General features: G+C 35.1%; 1 protein-coding gene across 2 annotated transcripts; it reads left to right on the forward strand.

Moving 5' to 3' along the window:
- The first annotated feature begins 3,571 nt into the window (after window positions 1–3,571).
- cldn19 (claudin 19) lies at window positions 3,572–21,819 on the forward strand. 2 transcript variants are annotated; one of them, XM_065259177.1, is made up of 5 exons: window positions 3,572–4,190; window positions 12,597–12,761; window positions 13,192–13,276; window positions 14,878–15,024; window positions 20,888–21,819. In XM_065259177.1, the coding sequence occupies exons 1-5, from the start codon at window positions 3,968–3,970 to the stop codon at window positions 20,934–20,936; spliced, it is 669 nt and encodes a 222-aa protein (XP_065115249.1). In that variant the 5' UTR covers window positions 3,572–3,967; the 3' UTR covers window positions 20,937–21,819. The 2 variants fall into 2 exon arrangements, with proteins under 2 accessions (XP_065115249.1, XP_065115250.1); XM_065259178.1 differs by having other exon boundaries at window positions 3,574–4,190; window positions 20,492–21,819.
- Window positions 21,820–23,786: the final 1,967 nt, after the last annotated feature.

Here is a 23,786-nt window from a genome sequence, read left to right on the forward strand (position 1 = left end):
TCTGTCTACAGTACCTTTCTGTCTGTCCACCCGTCTATCCATCCATTTATCTATCTGTCTGTCTATCTATATCTATTATATCTGTCTGTCTGTCTACAGTACCTTTCTGTCTGTCCACCCGTCTGTCCATCCATTTATCTATCTGTCTGTCTATCTATATCTATTATATCTGTCTGTCTGTCTACATATCTTTCTGTCTGTCCATCTGTCCGTCCGTCTATTTATCTATCTATTGTATCTGTCTGTCCGTCAGTCCATTTACCTATCTACTGAATGTGTCTGTCTGTCTATCTACTGTGTCTATCTGTCTGTCCGTCCATCCATCCATTTATCTATCTGTCAGTCTGTCCATTTATCTATCTGTCTGTCTGTCTGTCTGTCTGTCTGTCTGTCCATGTATCTATGTAATGTGTCTGTCTGTCTGTCTACTGTAACTATCTGTCTGTTTTTCTCTCTGCCGTCCATCTATTGTATCTGTCTGTCTGTCTGTATCTATTGTATCTGTATATCTGTTTGTCTATCTATCTACTGTATCTGTCTGTCTGTCTGTCTGTCTGTCCATCCGTCCATCCATTTATCGATGTACTGTATCTGCCTGTCTGTCTGTTTACTGTATCTATCTGTCTGTCTGTCTGTCTATCCATTTATCGATGTACCCATCTCTCTGTCTGTTTGGCCGTCCATACATTTATCTATGTACTGTATCTGTCTGTCTGTCTGTTTACTGTATCTATCTGTCTGTCGGTCCAGACATCCATCCATTTATCTATCTACTTATCTGTCTGTCTGTCTGTCTGTCTATCTATATCTATATCTATATCTATCTGTCTGTCTGTTTATAGTATATTTCTGTCTGTCCATCCTTCTATCAATTTATCTATCTATTGTATCTGTCTGTCAGTCTGTCTGTCTGTCTGTGTACTGTATCTTTCTGTCTGTTTATCTATCCCCATGCAGTCTCGTGATCCCTTCTGGATGCTGGGTTTTGTGAAGCATGGATGCCTGGTATTTTAATCCATGCAGGGAGATGGGCTGATGAGATGTTTGTGAAAGGCTTTGTCTAAGCTGCAGAGTTCATTGAGACGCACTCAAATGTAAACCTCAACCCTACAACACTCGGTGCTTTGGATAGGGAGGCTCCAATTATGAATTCATCTTTGTGTGTCCATTGTGTATTGAATAATAAATTGTGAATGAATAAAATGGTCTTGTGGTTTCAAAAAAATAAGTTTGATTGCTAATTAACCCCTCTCCGTGTAATAACACCGGGCCTCCAAGTGCGTTTTCGGCCCATGACTCTATGTTAGGATGGACCGTGAGGGCTAATCCTGTTTCGAGAGGTTACTTCAAAGAAAAACCTAATGAGACGTTTTGGAAAACACAGAACTGCTTCACCTCTCGAGGTCAATGAAATAATGACTTAGAGTCCCTGTTAACAGCCTTGCGAAACAGCTAATATGTTTCAGATGCAAAAAAGTTGATTACAGTTTAAAGTCTTTTCTGTAAATCGCCCAAACGTTATCAACAACATAGCAAACACTGTACAAAAATTCTGTAGATATATGAGTACTATGAAAAGTTGCCTGTTTCCACTTTTGTGTCTTTAAACGCTCGTTTTTCGAGGTTGACAAACTTATTTCTGGGTTTTTTGGCTTGTTAGCTGTACACCTTGTCACACAGCAGCGTTTAGGTTTTATTCTCTTTTTAAGTTTAATCTGTAAATAAGTTTTTATAAGCTGTCGACGACCCCAAAAAACGAGCCTTTAAAGACACAAAACTGGAAACAGGCAACTTTTCATAGTACTCATATTAGTAGAACTGCGTCCACTAGGTGGAAACGTTGTCGGCGATCCACTTTTTTCCTCCTTAAAGGCTGGGTTTTACGTCTCCACAGCTTATTAAAACTTATTGCTGGGTTCTTTGGCTTGTTAGCTGTACATATTGTCACACAGCAGCTTTTAGGCATTATTCTGTTTTTTGTTATAAGCCAGAAATGACAACAAGGCGGCCTCTCGCAATACAAAGTCAATGGAGACGTTTGATTGTTTTCCCCCCGGTGGGCGTGGTTTTCAGGTTATGACGCGCTGCGCTCTGTCTCTATTGACACGTTATCTCGTCAATTAAGAGAAAACATTTGCAAAAAATAAAAACAGGTGTTTCTGATGTATTTTTATGTTAATCTGCAATACCGTGATTATCCAATTTCTGAAAAAAACTGAAGCTAAAACGTTATTTACTAATTTTAAACTATGTGTATGTTTTGATAATTTTTCTGAATCTGATTTCTAAGAAAATTCCTTCACAAAAATGCAATTATTTCAGCGTTTGCTATTTTTTTTTTTTTTTAAATACCCATATTTAAGAGTTTATGATCAGAGAAAAAATATAGAAAAGATTTTCCCATTTTGTTTGTTTGGTTATTGTTTGTTTGAAAGCAGAGGGTCTGTTCTTTTAATTTGATATATTTGTATGTTTATATATTTTTAGCAGAACATTTTCCTGGAAGGCATTTTGTGAAACTTTTTACACTGGGGACGCTGGGGACATGTCCCCACCACTTTTTTTGAAATGGCTGATTTTGTCCCCAACACTTTTTGAAAGCATTTGGTTAAAATGTTCTGAAAAATCAAGCGAACCAAGAAATGTTAAAGGTTTATTTGCACAAAATAAAACATGCAATGCAGTTTAAATACAAAAAAAAATGTACATTGTCCAAAAAAAGTAACTTAAACAAGTTAACTATTACGGACTATAAAATGCGCCGATCAGTAACTTGAACAAATTTTTGATGGCCCATTTTTGATGCGCCGTTATTCAATATTTTTCCCGTCCTGCTGTAATGTTTTTTCATCTGATCTTTGGTCCCCACCACTTTTCAACACAAACTGACGCCCCTGGTGAAAATCACAAAAAAAAGTTTTCACAAAATGTCTGGCGGGGAATGAGTTAAAATAAAAGTGTCCGGCAAAAGGATAAATGTATGTAAATATAAACTTCATTTGCATAAATAGTAATAAATTTGCCATTAGTTACACTGAGGTTGGTCCTGTTCTGTAAAACCCGCTGTGTTTCCCTCACTTAGTGATTAAACTGAGGAGGTTCCCATGGAGACCCCTCAAGCTGTCACTGTCCAAGCCCTAAATCTCCAGCAGAAGTAAAAGTTGTTTTTGTGAGGGTGACACTTCCTTTCAGATGAGCACAGATTTATGTCCCTTCCAAGACGATCCAGCATCTTCAAAAGGGTCAATCTGGGAACACGGCATAAGGGAAAACATTTCACAGCAGATGCCACATTGCTGACACAGTGCGATACATTTAAATGCGGTCGTTTTACCTTTCAGCGATGCAAACTTAAAGAGTAAGAATTTTGTGGTGCTTCATACATCCCAGTTTAGCAAGGTTAACTCCAAAAGTGACATCTGGGCTTAATAAGTCCCTCCTGCAGTGTTTTCAGTGGGCGTCGCTCTCAAACAAAGCACCAATCGGAGAGTAATCACAGGCTGAAACTCCACCCTCCAATTGCATTCAGCATCTCAAGGCTTTTTGTCCCAAAACTATTCTCCGTTTTTCACCCTTTCCCTCTGCTCTGTCCCATTGAGCACCATCCAGACTGACTGGTGTGTGAACAGCTATGCAGTCTGTAAAGCAGCCCTTATTTATATCATAACAGCCTACAGAAACCTCCGGACCGGGGTCTCCGAGGTGGATACTGAAGAAATACAACTCTGAGAAACCAAGAAGGACTGCTTCAATTTAAGAGAGGATCAAGGGAAGCTTCCAAATGAAAGATCCTGAAGTGTCCGTGAGCAACAATAGGATACAGCAAGAGACTTTATTGACTGTTTAGATTAATCCTGAAAGGATTGCTTTGGACCGCATCTTCAACAGGTGGTTTTGAAGAACGGGCTTCCTGATTGAAGAACTTCCATTTAACTTTAACGCTAAAGCAAACATTTCAAAAACAATTATGGCCAACTCTGGGTTTCAGCTCCTCGGCTACTTTCTTGCTTTGGGTGGATGGATTGGTATCATCTCCACCACGGTGCTGCCACAATGGAAGCAGTCGTCGTACGCCGGGGACGCCATCATCATGGCTGTGGGCTTGTACGAGGGTCTCTGGATGTCCTGCGCATCTCAAAGTACAGGCCAGGTGCAGTGCAAGATTTTTGACTCCTTGCTTTCCCTGGATGGTAAGTACCGAACAATAGAAGACAAACAACGCTTGCGGGTTTAATAGCCATTGCATGGTGCTTACGATCCTAATAATGTGTCATTTAAAACATATTAAAATGTTTGATATATGACTTAAATTAAAAAATAGTTTTCTTTGGCTAGAAGTTGAGGGCAAAAATATGCAATCGAATCCATGAGCTGCTGTGTACATATGGATTTAATCAACTGGTTTAATCTATCAAATTAAACTATGCGCGTATTGACACTGTAATTAAAGTCTTATGTGACGCCAACCTCGTGGAGACGCCGAGCGCATCAGACTGTTGGAATGCCATTACACAACGATTAATCAACATTTAGCACCAGTCGCTGTCAATTTTGTGGTTTCTCGTTACGTCGCATCGCAGTCACTTCAGGTCTATTTCTGTCTGCTGACATCGCCTCAAGACGACATCCTTAACATTACGAATAGTGACTGATGATGGTGCCTTTAGTTTAATTGGCATCACATCCACATCTGTTGGCGATTTGCGGTCAAATATTACAACACTTCAGGCGTAAACAAAACCATGGTAAACATCAGTTAAGTTTTCATAATAGCAAATGTATTATAGGTCACAGTAATATATGACTGTGTTCAAAAGAGTGTTTTTATATCCAGCATCATCTCTAATAACAGTGTATTGTGTTGAGGTGATGAATGGCAGTTGTGTTTAGAATAAAAGGCCAGTGTTCAGACAAACACTAGAGAAATGTTCAGAATGCACATCCCCGCACACAACACACAACTCTTAGCAAAGATCAGATATGCAAATATTTCCTTACAGCTGTCAAGACTGCATTTAAAGACAAATATAAAATCAATCAATCTGGGTTAAGATATGTTATGAAAATTAAAAACCAAAAAGGGTTATACGATTATAAACAATAAATTGTGAAAAAAACACTTGCTGTGGCTAGACCCGGAATCTAAACTGAGAAACGCACAAAATAACATCAAACGTCTTTCTTAAAGGGATAGTTTATGGAAAAATTAAACTTCTGTTATCATTTACACAACCTCAAATTGTTAAAAACCTGTATACATTTCTTTGTTCTGCTGAACACAAAGATATTTTGAAACTGATCAGGGGCACCATTCACTTCCATAGTATTATTTTTGCCTAGTTCGGAAGTCAATGGTGCCCCAGATCTGCTTTGTTACAAAAAATTTTTTTCACAAAATCTTCCTTGGTTTTCTTCAAAACAAATAAATTAATACTGGTTTGAAACAAGTTGAGGTTGAGTAATCCTAATCCAAAATGATTCAAAAGCTGTCACTGGTATGGCTACCCAGTTTAGGGTTAGATTTGGTGTTTGCATTAGGATGTCACTTGAAGATTTTTTTTTTCTAAATTTTAAAAACATTGTCGCCGGCCATTAGGGTTACAGTTGGGTTTGGTTAAGGATGTCATTTTTATGTAAATCTAACCCTAAACTGAAGCGACAATGGTAAGAAAATAGGACAAAACAGTTGAGTAACCAATACGTGACAATGACACATAAACTGAAATTCGTGATACGATTACAAATAAAACACGGAAATTTGTGACAGTATCACAAAAAAAGAATAAAAAAATTACATGACTATAGGTATGTAATTTCGTGTGACTTTTAACTCTTTCGCCGCCATTGATGAGATAACTCATCAATTAAGAGAAAATGCTTCCCTCCCAATGACAAGAATTTCTTACTTTCCACAATACCGCTATTATCCACCGAAGGCGCACTTCCGCAACTTATACAACCCGGAAAAAAAACGTATACAACCCGGAAGTAGCGCCTCACTTGAAAGAGAAAGAACTCTGTGTATGTTGTAAAGATCGCTCTGCATCTGATCTCTATCAAAAGTCCTTCACAAAAATGAAATTATCTCAGCTTTTTGCTCAAAATTGGGTGTTTTTGAAGAAACTTACCCATATTTGAGAGGTGACAAAAAAAGAACTAATGAAAGTACGATTAAACTTTTTTTTTTTTTTTGAAAGCAGAGGGTCTGTTCCTTCATTTGATATATTGTTTGTTTATATATTTAAAGAAGAACATTTTATAGAAGGCATTAAACTTTTGTGAAAATTATGAAAAATGCTGGCGCTGGCAAGTTGCACTGTCCTGCAAACACACAATAACCAAACACACCTTAATGCCTTTTAAAGTCATCCTGCAGCCTTAGATCAGATTTTTCAGGTGTGTTTGATTAGGATTGGAGCTAAACTTTGCAGGACAGTGGCCCACCAGGACCAGAAATGCACACCCCTGCCTTATCAGTACAAAGGGTACAACAGTGACAGCTTTTGTACGTTTTATTCTGAGGATGCACAATATTGTTACACAGACATTTTCACCCATGTGTCTCTCTCTGCTTCCCAACTGAACTTAGTTACTTTGACTGAGCTTCCCAGTTGAGCAACAGAATCCTCTCTGACTCTACCCAACAGATTTAAGATAGATTTATTCAAAGAAACTTTGCAACGAGGTTTTACAGAGTACGGTTTGGCTTTTCATCCATCACGGGCATCCAGAGCTCGTACAAAGAGCGCTCTCTGTGAACCGTAGTGCACATGGAGGAATCTGTAACCCTCGGCCCACAAAGGGTGACAGTACCATCTGATTCCACTGTCCTCCACCCTCCTCAGCCTTAGGTCATCTGCTCAGATAGTGACAGCAATGTTCTGGGCTTATGTATGTACAGACGGCCTCCTACAAGCTTGCATTGTTTGCCATTTATGCAGTGGTTCTGATGTCTTTTGTTGAATAACTGTTATTAGATTATGCTGTCCTAGCACAGGGTATATAAGGCAAAACATCATTACAATATGAATCAGAATATGACGTTTGAAACACGCCAGCATTTTTTGTTTTATGGCACAGTTAAATGCATGTTTGAAACAACACAGTAATACTGTATTTGCTTAAATAAGGGATAAAAACATAATCCAAAGTATACTAAAAATTTTGAAATCATAATAATATAATTGGGTGTAAATCCTATAAGAAACCATAACGCTTGACATTAAAATGTATTATAAGTTCTCGCAACCAATTCTTATCATACACCAGATCAAATATGACAACTTAATATCTTTTACCCTGTTTGTGTTTCGACATAAACTCATCATAATGTAAAGAACATTCGGTGCAAATATACCCTTGATATCTTTAATATTGATCATGTCAAAAATTGAAATCAAACTTTGATGCTCCTCACCTCTTTATTAGATTATGACACTTTAATGTCACATGTGTGTTTTGAAAAAAGAAAAAAAATATATAGGGCTCTATAAAACACTGAAAAATAAATATGAATGCCAACAGGGTGAAAAATATGAACGGACCCTTGACTTGCACTTATTTGAACCTATTATGTATGGCTGATATGAGTTTCAGATTCCTCCAAAAATCACTGAGGGCGTCAGAAATGATAATGACGTCATAAACAACTCATTTGTTTGAGGAATGCATTGAGCGATGTTTTCAGTGACGTGCAAAACATCCCACAAGCGTGCAAACAATAGACAATGCCTGATCCTCACATGCAGCTTTGCTTGAAAATCTCATCCACCACCGTGTACACGCTTGCTTTCTCTGCCATCGTGCCAGGCAGTGCCAACCTTTGCTCTGGGTAAAGGACTGTGGGTGGACACCCGCCCTCCCCTTCACCCTGAATCTAACTACTCTCATTCACTCATGACCCAGGGATCACGGTGGACCTCCGTAAGGGCTTCTAGGTTCCCTCTTATAAATCAGGAAATGAAGCAAAACAAGGATGAAAGACAAGAAAATAAGACCTCTCTTATAAAGCTGTAAAACTCAAATTTCAAAGACGACCCCATCACACATAAATAATACATCAAAAGTTATTAGATAATCTCTCTTTGGTTCTGACTTTCTTTGATATGCTGTTGAGCATATTTTATGGCTTCGATTCATGTTTGATGCATTACTCTGGTTGAAATACTGGATTGTACTTCAGTGTTTGAAGAAAAGTAGAAAATGGAGGTACACAAAAAAGTGCGTGGATAGTTCAAGAAAGTTGGTGGTCTCTGTGAATTCAAGTACAAGTTACTGTCGATCTTTTGAGAGTGTCAGAGCATGGTACAGCTGGCATGTTAGTGTGTTCACAAAAGCAGTGAAAACAATTCTTCATTGTGGATGAAACCACAGTGATTGCTTCTGTGTGAAACATTTACAAATGTCTATCTTACAACATTATGCATGAACTGTAGATTATTATCTATTTTTCATTAAAATACTGTAACACTGTTAATGTATTAAATCAGCATAAAATCAGAACTATCGACAGATAATACACTTTTGTGCTTAACTATCATTAAAGGGAAAACAAAAAAGGGATAGTTCACCCGAAAATGAAAATCATGTCATCACTTATGTTGCTCTAAACCTTTTGAAAAGAATATATTTTGATAAAACTGACCATCATCATTTATCAAAATATCTTCTTTTGTGTTAACAGAAGAAACTCACACAAGTTTAAAACAACACGAGTGTGAGTAAATGATGACAGAATTTTCATTTTTGGGTAAACTATCCCTTTAAATGAAAATGTGCTTAAAGGTATAGCTCCCCCCAAAAAACGCAAAAGCGCAAATCCTGTCATTATTTACTCATTCTCAAGTTGTCCCCAACCTGTATGAATTTATTTGTCCTGCTGTACACAAAAGAAAATATGTGACCTGTGCTGACAAAATGAGTCTGAATGTGCATCATCTAATTTTGAGCTAGAGGCAAAGAAAGTATAAAATTTTCGATTTTGGTCGAAATTGAGGTTTTTAAAATAATAAGTACATTAAAGGAATAGTCTACTCTTTTGCCATATTAAACTATGTTATTACCTCAAACTAGACGAATTAATACAAACCTATCTTTTTTCAATGCGTGCACTGTACAGCGTGTTGTGAATGTGTTAGCGTTTAGCCTAGCCCCATTCATTCCTATGGTACCAAAAAAAAGTTTTATTTTGTGGCACCATACTTACTGGTATAACTTCTCATGTAACAGTCTTTAAATAGGGAAAACACGGAAGTGTTTGGTGGCTTTCCTGTTTGGTACCATAGGAATGAATGGGGCTAGGCTAAATGCTAACACATTCACAACACGCTGTACAGTGCACGCATTGGAAAAAAATAGGTATGTATTAATTCGTCTACACTGTAAAAAAATTCCGTAGAAATTGCAGCTGGGTTGCCGGTAATTTACCGTAGATTTAAATTTATGTTATTTACTGGCAACATTTTGTTCAAAGTTAAATGAACATTAAACAATTACAAGTCTTTGTCTTTACAGAGTAAAACTAAAAAAACAGCATCAAGCAAAACATTCTGGGAAACAAAATCTGAAGCAAAAAACAGAAAAAGGTTTATGATGATTTCTGGTTCCCAGAATGCTTTGCATGAGGCTATTATTGTATAGTTTTATTCTACACTGTAAAAAAAATCCGTAGAAATTACAATGTTATTGCAGCTGGGTTGCCGGAAATTTACCGTAGATTTACGTTTATGTTATTTACTAGCAAGAGTTTGTTCAAAGTAAAATAAATTTTAAATATTAACAAGTCTTTATCTTTACAGAATAAAACTATACAATAACAGCCTCATGCAAAGCATTCTGGGAACCAGAAATCATCATCAACCTTTTTCTGTTTTTGCCTCAGATTTTGTTTTCCAGAATGTTTTACTTGATGCTGTTTTTTTAGTTTTACTCTGTAAAGACAAAGACTTGTAAATGTTTAATGTTCATTTAACTTTGAACAAACTCTTGCCAGTAAATAACATAAATGTAAATCTACGGTAAATTACCGGCAACCCAGCTGCAATTTCTACGGAATTTTTTTACAGTGTATAAAGATAAAGACTTGTTAATATTTAAAATGTATTTAACTTTGAAAAAACTCTTGCCAGTAAATAACATAAATGTAAATCTACGGTAAATTACCGGCAACCCAGCTGCAATAACATTGTAATTTCTACGGATTTTTTTTACAGTGTAGGTTGAGCTAATAACATAGTTTAATATGGCAAAAGAGTAGACTATTCCTTTAACCCTCCTATTATGTTTAAGGTCAGACTGACCCCAAAGCTACTTTGACAGCTCTGATTGTATTTTTAATCCTTTAAAGCAGGGATTCCCAAAGTGTGGTACGCGCACCCCCAGGGGTACGCGAGCTGCCACCAGGGGGTGCGCGAGAGGAAAAATGTAATGGCGGTCTGTTTCTTTAAGTGGGATTTTTCCATACAATAAATGAACAGTAAACATTTCCTTTGTAATCGCTTTTATTTTAAATAAAAAACTATAATTTATTAGTTTTTGATAGAAACGTAGAAGACAGCTGCTGTCTTTTTCTACGCACTGCTCTTCTGTTATGCACTGCAGCCGCTATATGCGTGCCAACTCGTTTCATTCATTCCATATATATTATAAATATGCTTAACTGACTGAAATCAGGGAAACTGTCATGTGGGACGTCTTATGATAAAGTTGTTAGTCACGAAGGAGGAGAGGGACCAAGAGAGAGAGACTTTTTTCTGACAAAAATAGAAATAATGAAATGTGACAACACATGGGCACAGGATACGCGAGCAATGTGTTTTCATGCATGGTAAAGAGACCGCCAATGAATTATATAATAAAATACATAAATACTTACTGTAGAGAACTTATTAAAAGCTTTCATTTAATTTTGTTTGAAACTTGAGCTGTTATAATGAATCTGCAAACTATTATACACCTTTTGTGCGAACAGTAAAGGCTTTCGTTAATGTGTTTGATGGGTCTGCACGTGACGCACTGGTAAACATGAGGAAACCTCTCATATGTCATCTATTAGCTGACGGCAGTAAGTGTAAGTTTTTTACCATAGTAAACTCGAATGGCGTCTAAATATCACAGTGGTTAAACGCATACACGGGGGCGCGCATCATCTACGCTGAGCGTAGTTTCAGATGGTGCAATAGGCGTAAATATTTTTCACAATGTTGGACGTAGCTAAGCCCGACGTAGGACTATTACACCCAACTTCTTAACGTCCGGCTAGTGCAACCGGCCCTTGGTTATTTGCGCATGATTAAACATGAGTATTTATGGTGAGAAAATAAAGCTTTTTTGGATTTTTTTTTAAATGGGCATTGGGGGTGCGCAGACATAGAAGGGGGTGCGCAGGAAAAAAAGTTTGGGAACCCCTGCTTTAAAGGAACACACCACCAATTTTCAATATTTTACAATGTTCTTACCTCAACTTGGAATGAATGGGCTAAATGCCAACACGTTCAAGAAGCGCTGTACAAGGATTAAAAGTGCACGCATAGAAAAAATATAGGTATGTATTAATTTAAGTTTAAGTTTTCCTTTAAATCTACTTATTAACTTTATACTATTATCCTTAATACTTTTTGACTTGAGGTTACTTTTATTTACTTTTGATAAAAGTGTCTGCCAAATATATAAATGAACATACAGTACACACAGTGTTTTTTATTATTAATATGTGAAAAACTGTCAAAACTGTTCTTAAATAAAATAAATGTTATATATTATTTTCATTACTTTTATTTTTGTACTAAATATACACAAAATGTATGTGCTACAAAAGATTTGTTATCATAGAAATGAATCCATTAAATAAACAATTTATGTATATAAAAAATAAAAAAAGTTTTTTTTTCTACAATTTTATTTTAAATTTGAAGTTATTTCATATATATTAAACTATTTGGGATCAATTTGACCTCAAATAGTTAATTATTATCTATTAAGAGACTCGCCCTGACTGACAGATCCACACATGACCCCGATATATACACATATATACACCGAATTACAGTTTTATCTTCTTGATGGGAAATAAATCAAATTCAAGTGGATTTGTGCCTAAAACAAGCAAAAAATCTGCAAACGGAATAACAAAAAATTCTTGATTTTGTCTTGATTTTGATCTCCCATTCGCAAATTTTTTGTTTAAAGCACAAATTCACTTAAATTTGATATATTTTTGGTCTAAAAACTCATTAAGAAAATGCATCTTGATTGTAGATATTTGTACTGAAAACAAGACAAAAATACTAAGTAAGAAATCTTTTTTTGCAGTGTGGAAAACTATAGTGATAACATCAAAATATCTTCCCTTGTGTTCATCATCAAATGCATTTATACAGGTTTGAAACAACCTGAGAGTGAGTAAATGATGACGGACTTCTAGTTTTAGGACGAACTTTCTCTTTGACTACTATTAAAGTCATTTCAGATGGGGTTAGAATATGATCATGGCTTTGATCGTAGAGTTACTTTATGACATGATCAGTTTATATTATTTAGTCAAAAACATATAAAAAGAAATATCAAACTACCAGCACTATCACATGTGTTTTTCTCAGTCCACATTCAGACATGTCGAGCCCTGATGGTGATCTCGGTGCTGATGGGATTTATCGCCATCATTGTGAGCGTAGTGGGAATGAAGTGTACTAAAGTGGGTGACAACAACCCGTCTACCAAGAGCAAGATCGCCATCTCTGGTGGAACCCTATTTCTGCTCTCAGGTGAGACTCTTGACCGGTTTACAAACGCTAACATCTTACTAATACCATCTTGTATTGTATGTGACTGTTTGTTAGATATATTCTGTTTAACCATACTGGTTCATTTTTCTTACTGTGGAGGAGTAAACACAAACAAAATCACTCCTAATGTTATTTCTCTCGATTAGTGTCACTGAGCTAAGAATAAGTGTATTTTGTTATCCAGGTTAGACTCGCGTGATGTCAGCACTGTAAATCATTTAGTGTAAATTAGTTTTGGTAAATACAATCCAGATTCTTTCATTACTCCACATTCTTGTGTCTCTTCTGACCCATTTAAACATGCTGGAGCAAACACGAGGTGGCTATTTTGCTGTCATGTTCCCCTTTGGTAAATGCTGAATGTACACAAACTAGGTTTATACCTGGCCCATGTTTTTATAATCTCTAGGTTTGTGCACGGTGGTGGCTGTGTCCTGGTACGCCGCGCAGGTCTCCTATCATTTCTTCGATCCAAATACACCGCTTAATGCCAGGTAGGATCATTAACAGATGACATTTTATTTTCCCGCATTAAACATCACCAACTTCATCCTCATCAGTCCCTCTAGAAAAATGTGATTATGCGATCGCATGATTCAACGCATAATCAGCCAAAGTCCACATATTTATGCAGGGTCCGCATTTTTTCAAATACGCCGCACTTTTGCAGCATAAATTGCAGATTTCTGTGCGCAAAATACGCGGGAAATATGATTTCATAATCCCCGCATTTTCATTGCAAAATCACATATATCTTAGCAGAAAGTTGAAAAATGTTGCATTTACTTCACACAAGCGTAGCCATGTCCCCTGTTGCCATTGGAACGTTATGAAGTGACGTGATTATGTGACGTGAATATCACTGAAAAGCTGCAAAAGCTGAAAACAGTTTTTGCAAGTTCCCGCAAATTTTTGCTAGTTCCCGCAATTTCATCGCATAAAATTGCATAACTATACCACATATTCCATCGCATTTTTTAAGTAAACATGCTGCAAGATCAAGGATTTTTGCATGCAACAATCACAAAAAACTCAAAGTTTTTCTGGAAGGACTGCTTCATTTATTATATTGAAAGCCAATCAGATGCCACTGGTGAAAAGCAGGTATTAGCCTTTAAACTACAATAAAATTGCTGAAAAAATGATTGATCAATGAATCAGTATCAAGTTAATACAATGTGATCAGCTTCTCTTGTGAACATCACAAAGTGAATCTTATCAAATCTGTTGATCATGTCCAGATCATAGTTAACCCTTAAACCAAAAGAGGAAATTACAAACTACTGGTTCTTATCACTGTAATGAAATGAAAAGGTATTTATAGACATCATGGTAGTGATAAGATAAACTCAAACATTATGGTTATGACAACTAACTGCGCCTAATTTTCAATTCGCTTAATTTTGATGTTAACAAAAAATGTTCAAGGATAACTTCACCCCAAAAATGACATTTCCTCTCCCTCATGCCACCCAAGATATTTATGTCTTTCGTTCTTCAGCCAAACACGATCAGAGTTTATTGTATATTGCTTTGTAATGACATTGAACCCCAGTGAAGCTCCAGTGCATCCATCCATTATAAAAGTAATCCATATGACTCCAGTAGGTTAATAAATGTAATCCAGGAACAAAGATGATAATTGGATTTTACCACAGGCAAAATATAAAAAATAATAAAAGTCTGCTGAAGTGAAACAACGGGTTTGTACTAAAAAAGATTAATATCTTCAGCTTTTTAGTGACAGTGAGGATGCATATGTAATGTAAACAGCCAATAACAGCTCCATATTCACATAAAAAAATGTGAAATTGCATTGGATCTTTCTGTGTGTTTCATCACAACGATTATGACAACTAGCCCTAAGACAATTAGAGTCTTATAGATTATTTTTTATCCCTGTCCAGGCAAGACATAAACAGAAAGACATAGACATCTTGGATGACATGGGGGGGTTAAAAAAATCAGAAATTGAGTTTATTCTTTAATGCTTCTAAACAAAGACTTCCTTTAGACTTCTTTTTAGTAATTTAGGAAGAAATCTGAACATGTTTTTGAAACATTCACTAAAGAAGGTGTGGCCTCTTTCTTTCAGATATGAATTTGGCCCCGCCCTGTTTGTAGGGTGGGCGGCAGCCATCTTGACGATGTTGGGCGGGTCGTTCCTCTGTTGTTCCTGCATGAATGAGGACAGAAGAGGACAACAGTTCTACCGGCAATCTCAGCCCTCTACAGCCAGGGAGTACGTGTAAACAAAAAACAATAACAGCACCGCCGATGTGGAGAATTTAACTTTAAAGAACAACAGGCACGAGAGACAGAGTACATCCCACCATGAGTACACCTCACTCGCACAGACCGATTACCCAGGGCACACATATACACAAAATCAACTAAACTATTACATGAAGAAATACTTACACTTACAATGTCATTTGTTTAATACTTTTTGAGAGATACAAGCTTGTGTGTCTTCACAGAGAATGTGGAAACTTTCCCAACATGCCATGTGTTAATAGAGACTCTTTAATGGCTAAAACAAAAATTATAGCTGACCTCCCTAAGATTTTATAAAAGAGCATTTACACTGGACCTTCTTGTATGATGTCGCTTTGTTTGGTTTGATTTTGTGATACTGTATAATCAAACTTAAAGGCAAAAAAGACTGTAATGTGGCTATGATCGGAATTGTATACTTCTATACTGCTATTAATGGAGTATATGCACGATTGCATGACAAACTATATTTTCTAAAATGTCCAACATGCATCAGAGCACACTGCATGAAAAGCTATTTCCCGTAATTAGGAATGCACCGACGCAAAAGTTTGATTACGTATGGGGTGTACACACCAAACACAAATTCAACGATTTGCGCAAGTAGATTCAATGCAAACGTGCAAATAGATGAGAACTCGCCTCAAACACGCCTTTGCACAAGTTGACAGTGTTGGGGGTAACGCATTACAAGTAACATGCATTACGTAATAATATTACTTTTCTGAAGTAACGAGTAAAGTAACGCATTACTTTTTAAATGTACACATTATTATTTGAGTTACTTTTTTAGAAAAAGTAATGCAAGTTACTTTTTTTGATTAATTAATTTGATTTAAAAAAAATTATGTACTTATTTAAACTGAACGTAGTCACATTATGCACATTATGCGTACATGCATGTGTGGGAACAGTTTGAGTCAGAAACTGAGATTGCAGGCAAGAGCTCAGCATTTTTGTGATGAAATATGCATTTTTTTTAATGCAGAACTTTTTGGTAATTAAAAACACCGGCAAGGCCTGAAAGAGATCAAGCCTCAGACAGGAAAAAGTAACGCAAAAGTAACTAAAAAGTAATGTAAGCATTACTTTCCATGAAAAGTAACTAAGTAACACAATTAGTTACTTTTTTGTGAGTAACTTAATATTGTAATGCATTACTTTTAAAAGTAACTTTCCCCAACACTCCAAGTTGAAAATTTTCAACTCAAGCGAAAAATTTGCATGACAGGAAGTTAATTCCCACGAGGAATTTAGAGCGAGGAACACAAAGCTACGTAGAATGACATCTACCGATACCGATATTTGATTATTTCAAATAATTGACACAAAATCTTAAAAGTGCTGAGCGTACAAACCGCAATTCTGTTTTTCATTGTTACACAACTTTAAATAATTGTCCGATGTCACCCTGGTGAAAAACAAATATACTTTATTGTATTTCAAGTATATTTAACTTTGCAATAGTACATTACAAATATACTTACAAAGGAATGTACTTTCTTTAAACATATTTAAAGTATGCTTACAACATATTTGCGAGTATTTTTTACAATTAAACTTTTAACATACTTCAAAATAATTATACTTTAGTATATTTTCTAAAAGTATACTTTAGAAAAATATACTTAAAGTTAAAGTTTTGTGCAATTTTTAAAGTATACTAAATTTAAACTTATTTTAAAATGTATTTTAGGTATACTTTATCGGTATGCTTAAAGTTATCATTATAATAATGCACTGACAGTATATTTCTAAAATACATTATTTAGTATTCTTTAGAAACAGTATATTTTAAGTACATTTTGATATGTATATGGGGTGTACAAATGTATATTATTTTATGGAGAAATAACGTGGGCTTAAAATTACGAGAGAGCAGAATGTTCAGTTACATTTTATATTGTAGATGTATACATTTGTAATATACTATTAACATAATAAGGTACACTTTAACTTCACTATAGTCAAGCATTGGATAAATCAATTAACTGTGTTTTACCACAAAATAACCATGGTTTTGCTAATAATAATCAATATACCAAAAAAAAAAATAAATACTAAACTTTTACCACAAAAAAAACATTCCTTTTCGTAAGGGGAATATGAGTGTTTGTTTTTTTGTAGTTTTTGAGTCAATTGCATACCGCTTTTAGCTGTACACATTAATTAACTTAAACCGTTTTCGTAAATGCATTTCAGAGAAAAGTGAATTCTGAGATTTGAATAATGCATCTGACGTGTGTGATGACGTCACGACGCACGTATTTTGATTTTTACCAGTCGTTCAAGACGGACGGATTCAGTCCCAAGGTACGTTAAAATATCTTAAAATGAATTATATTTGATTATCGTTTGACCATTCTGAAGTTTATCAGTAGACTATCATATTTCGAATGCGAAATGTTGTCAATAACGCGGTGTCTAACTCGCTATTAGTGATAAGCTGCTGTGTAGCTTAGCTTAGCTTAGCTTATAGCTAATGTTAAAGGTTTGAAAGATAGCACTGTTAGGCTGTTATATCGAATTAGTACACCCGATTGTTTTGTTAAATATATGTATTGGTGTGTATGTTAATGAAAAAGGTAGTGTCAGAAAATCTGTTTTTTAAATGTAGCGTGAAAGTTAACCATTTATTGACTGTTTCGAGGTTGTAAGGCTTTTACCTAACTGTATTTAGTATTAATGATGCTGCATTCTTTCCTTAGAAGCTAAAGTTTTTCAAAGACATTTGTAGGGAGGACTTTGCAGCTAATGGTAAGTCATTTTAAACTCTTAAGATATAATAATTCATTCGTAGTAGTAAATCAAGCTTCAGTTTAGATAACGTTATACATATTGAGGCGGTTTCCCGGACAGGGATTAGACTACTCCTAGACTAAAATAAATGTAAGAGCTGTCCAAACTGAAAACAACTTGCACTGACATATCTTAAAATACACCAGTGTCCTTTGTTTTGCCTCAAAATGCACACAGGTAATGTTTTTATTAAGGCATGTTTTTTGAAACTAGTTATATTTCTTTATTAAACTAAGGCCTAGTCCTGTTTTAAGCTAATCCCTTTCCAGGAAACCACCCAATTGTCTGCTTGTTGCATTTTCTTTCTGACAAGTTTTACATTTAAATTTAATACAATAAAATCTTTCTTTAGGAGCTGAAGTATTTTATGTAAGGAGGATTTTGCAGCCCATATAGGCAAGTCATTATAATGAAAACTCTTAGGGGTGGTTTCCCAGACAGGGATTAGATTTATCCAGGACTAGACCTTAGTTTAATTAGGATAGTTTTAACAAACATGCCTTACTAAAAACATTACTTATGTGCTTTACGATGTAAAACAAAGGGCACTGATGTATTTTAAGATATGTCAGAGCAAGTTGTTTTCAGTTTGGACAGCTCTTACATTTATTTTAGTCTAGGACTAGTCTAATTCCTGTCTGGGAAAACCGCCCCTTAATATATATGATGACATTTAAGTCAAGCTCTAGTTTAGGTAAAAATATATCTGCTATACAATCTCTGCCAGTAAACTATAGATTTAATACAGTTATTCTTAAATTAATGTAATGTTTTAATATTAAACACTTTTTAATTGAGCTTATTGTCTCTCTTTTTCAGATTTCCTTAGGCTGAACCAAAACCTGCCAGACTAAAGTTGATTTGGGAGAGAAAGACGTTGTAAACTCACTCATCTTGACATTCTTCAATGAGTAATTGTTCAATTTTTAGGCAAATACTGTACACTTTGAATGGTGTGAATAAAACTATATTTTAAATATATTTAAAATGAATTGTTTTTGACTGTTTTAATCAGCTTTTATTTATTTGGAAAAAAATATTTTGGTTATGTTACCAGCTAAAGTAATCTATTCACAAAATAGCACTCTTTCAGTTAACTAATTATTAACGCACTTGAAGTATACTCATTACTAATCTAGCTGCAGGTATGTAAAAGTATACAAAATGTAATGTACTTGGCATATTCATTTTTCACCAGTGCAGTTTTTAGAGTTTTGGATTGGCCAAAAATATATAGAATGTACGCAAACAGTCTATTTAAGGTATACTGATTGTATGTTTGCAAGACACTCATAATACATTTGCAATGTACTCCTAACATAACTAAAACACACTCTAAATCCACTTATCAAGCATGAATTTAGCACAAAAACAGTCATGTACTTAAATTGTACTAAATACACTTAAAGTTGTTCCACTTTAGCACACAAAAGTACACTAAATACACTTAAAGTTGTACTTTGTTACAATTAATATACAACTAAAATATATTAAGTACAAAATTAGTTGTTCCAAAATAGCACTCTTTAAATAAACTAATCAATAGCACACTTTAAGTATACTGGTCATTAGTGTGACTGCAAGTATACTTAAGTATATCAAAATTAAATATATTTAGCATACTATTTTTTCACCAGGGCAGTCATGGAAAAAAAATGCTTTTATCTCCCAATACCGATTTTATGCCGATATATCGGTGCATCCCTACCCACAATGCAATGCACTCTTGATTTTCATTTCTAGGGTGACTGAATTTTTGCAAAACATTTCGTAAAAATGAAAACCTTGAACATCCAAAATGATGAGGTCATGTGTGACAGCAATGTAGCATGCAACTCTTTCATGCCTTTGTTGTTGCACACACTATTAAAGAAGTGTATACTGCCGAGAATTTAGTAGTAAACTAGTATGCCATTCCGAACAAAGCCTATAGGTCAGAAATGTGTCATGGCTCACCTGATTGGCTGGACCGTTCTGCATGGTGGGAGCTCTGTTTGCCAGATTTGTGTGTTCCTGACCGTTGTGGCCGTACTAACGCCGCTTCGAGTAGATCATGAGTTACGAGACTTCCACCGTCCACTGGAATAAAAGGAATTCATTTAGAACCACAGTTAGTTAAAACCATCGACCAATGTGGGAAATGAACTTGGCTGACACTAAACAAATATTTTTATATCAAGCTGTAAACATGTTTTTAACACCATCCAACTGGTTTTAAACAAAACTATGTGATGATTTCTTTTGCATCCCATCGGAAGAAGAACACAAAACCTCATCTTATTTAGGACTTTATTCAAATGATAAAAAAGTGGACAATGAAAGATTCGTCTCTTGTCTCAAAAATCGTCTTCATTCAGCTGAAATGTTACTAACTGTGCACCTTTCATGCATGAAAATATATAACTCAAGACTCATCTTTTGCATGTTTCCTTTCAAAAACATCTGAAGTATGTAATATCAAAATAAGCCTATGCACTTTTCTTCATTTTCCTAAAATTTCCATGTCACGTAACATTTTTGTGGCATCACTTGATACATTAACACTGAACGAAGCAAGAACCTCTTGTGAATTGTCCCAAGTTCCTCTAATGTTCTTCTCTGTCTGTCTTCTTCTTCTTCTTTCTCTAATTCAGGGATGAGTTGTTGAGTGAAACTAGTTTCCCTGACTGACCAACCCTCCCTGCCTTTACTCGAGGACTGTTCAAGCTCCGCCCTCTGTATCTTTGTTCTTCACTCCCACCTCGAATCCAAATTTGGACACTTGTTGTCTTTATGATTGGACAAATGTCTCTACGCTCTACGTTCTTAAAATCTGTCTGTTTTTCAGCATTTGACCAATAAATGTGTTTGAAAAATTGTCACCCAATATCTGTTGTGTGCTTGACCCAAACACTCGACCCATGTCTGTGACCCAATAAGTCTGCACCCTTACCAAGTCAGCGAAGATGTTTGAACCGATGGATGTCCTCTGAGCGCTTTTCTGACTCAATTTTAACTCAAACCTGTTTTGTTTTTCTTTTAAATTGCAGAGCAAATGTTAAAAGTTCTCCACCAGACAAAGGGGAGCAGTACTTGTAGTTTGGGATTGGGCGACTTCGTGGGTCACAAGCTGTTAGATTTTGGCAACAGACAAGACACTCTCTTTCGGTAAAAAAAGCAAAAAACTCCAGTAAATAAAAGTTAAATTTAGTCAGAAAATTGACAGCCAGCTGAAATGTTTCTCTGTAATACAGACAATGTTGAGAGATTCATTAAGCAATGCAATGCATTTCAGCAACATGTGTACTGTAGTAAATAACCTTCAGAAAAGACAAAACTGATAAGGTCTAGTGAGCCACAACAGTATTATTGAATAGTGTTTGACAAATATTTCTTGTGTTAAAGTTGGATTTTGTTATACTTGCCGAAAAACGATATCACTTATCTGTAAAGCATTGATTCAGGGTACATTATAATGCATTTAAATAATTATGCAAATCTTCAACATTTGCAGTGTAATATTTTAAGCTATAACTGTGTTTTACTTACAAATGTCTTTTAGTTTGCTAATAGAAGTTTGTCAGAAAAAAAATCATATTTTACCCTGGCGTACGTGAGATGAATCTTTCACCGGTGGTAAAATCCAATTATCATCTTTTATCCTCGTTCCATATTTTTGTTCATAAAATGTATAGAAAACTTTGCTTTGAATCGATTGGAAAGAGACCCAGATGTGAAGCAGAACTCTTTGGTGCACTGATGATTTGTCTTGGTGAATTGTATTCAGCATGCATTGAAAGGCACTGTATCACAAATCTTGTGTTTAAAGTGATTGCAGAGCTAATGGCCAGTTGCTAGGATGTTATTAGAAATTGATTTATGTTCCATCGGTTGTGTTACCTAATATTTACGTATGTATCATCTCATGATGTATCAACCTTTCTGTTTATGTTTTAAAATAAAATAAACAATACAAAAAGTATATTTCATGTGTGTTAAGCTTGCTGTCACAGCCTAATGTCCATGGCTGTCAAAGATAGATAGATAATAAAAATGTGAAAATTTAAGCCAACACTGGTTCACAAAAAAATAACAAAACATATTGATTTAATTATGAGCAAACGTCTATAAGTGACCTAATTCATATACATCCAATTCCAATTCTCTATCACAATGGTTTCAAACTCCATGCTCGCGAGCCATTTGCGGACCACCCTCCCCCTTTATCCGGCTCGCATCTGCTGTCAAAAACATAACGTAATCCAGCCTGCAGAAAGTTATTTGTTTGTTTATTGACATCAACATTTAAGGGGCCGTTCACAATCACGTCTAAAAAAGGGACTTTTTTCTTTTTTCAAAGCGCTCGGGGGTTGCCAAGAAACCAAGTCAAGGCGGACGGTGACTTAAAAATGTCTAAATAAATCAAAACAGGAACACTACCTGGTTACAAAAAAATATATGAAGAGTTTCGTTGCAAAACGAGAAAACTCCGTTTTTTTTTTCAGAAATCTCGTTTTTTGGTTGTGCATTCCAATTAATATTAATTCAACTGCAGTTTATTTGTTTTGATTTAAACCTTCATAACTTAAAAAATACAGCTAAGTAGCACCATAAAACAAAATAATAACATGATAACATAATAATAAACATGTTTTGACAAAAATGTTAAAAACGGATTTATCTCGTTTTGCAACGAAAGTCTTCATGTAATAGTTAATAAATGTACACAGGAATTGAATTTGTCAGTTTAGTTTAAGGTTTTCTAGTTTAGGCCTATTTGAGATAAGACTAAGGAAAGATGTATACTGCTAAAATTATGTATAAAAAAGAAAGAAAGCCATTTTATATATTTTTTAAGTATTATTATATGTTAAATAATAGAAGAACAGTATACTGTATTTACAAACATATTGTGTTTTTTAACCCTTCAAAAAGATAACTCACAGAAATAGCCCCGAGCCAGTTTGAGTTTGAGACCGATGCTCGATCACATTCTGCAAAATGTAAATATTTTTATTAAGTGTGTGATGTGTGTCCACATCTAAGATATGTCTTCTCAACCTTATTTCCTCTGTATAATATTCTAGTGATATACACTAGAGGTTGACTGATAGTGGATTTTACCGATACCAATAAGTTGGTACCTGTTGCCGATAACCGATTAATCGACCGATAGTTTTTAAAACGGATACTGGATAAAAAAACCAAACATAACACTTAAAGAGAAACAGTGATGAAATGAATTACAGAAGTAATAAAACAACATAACTGAACCATGAAAATGTGCTAAATGAAATAAATGTATAAATAAAAAATATGTGTAATCTTGTAGGCTACTTGTACTTTGCTTCTGTTTAAACATTTAATGATTATCTAATCAAAATAACAAAAGATGTATTGTAGTGATGATAAAAAAGAACAGATTTTTGATTTGATTTGTTGGATATGTTAATGTAGCCGACAGCTGCATATAGTTTGCTTTCTCTCGATATTAACTTAAAATATGGATAAAAGTAACAGCTGGAAATAAACTAATGCAAATCAGTTGTAATAATCCTGACATTTTGGGTTGGATTTATCTGCTAGTATTTTTGTGTAGCTGTTTGAGGTAGTACTAATATTATTGTCCTGTCAGCCTTGACGACAAACGTAGTTTCCTGCTGTTGTTTCTCTGCTAATGCAGCATCTGTTCAGCAAATTAATCATTACTTCATAATGGTATGACTCGGAAAAACTGTTGGCATGGATTTTTTGTTCCACCAATCAACTATCTGTGCCGATTAATCGGCAAAACCGATTAATCGGTCTACCTATAAATTAGGGATGCTAAACAATTAATCGCGATTAATCTTTAGCAGAATAAAAGTTTTTGTTTACATCACATATGTGTGTAAACTGTGTATAATGTATATATATAAATATGAACACATTCATGTATCATTTTAAGAA

This window comes from Paramisgurnus dabryanus, chromosome 14 (assembly GCF_030506205.2).
Source record: "Paramisgurnus dabryanus chromosome 14, PD_genome_1.1, whole genome shotgun sequence".
In the NCBI taxonomy this organism is placed as follows: Eukaryota; Metazoa; Chordata; class Actinopteri; order Cypriniformes; family Cobitidae; genus Paramisgurnus; species Paramisgurnus dabryanus.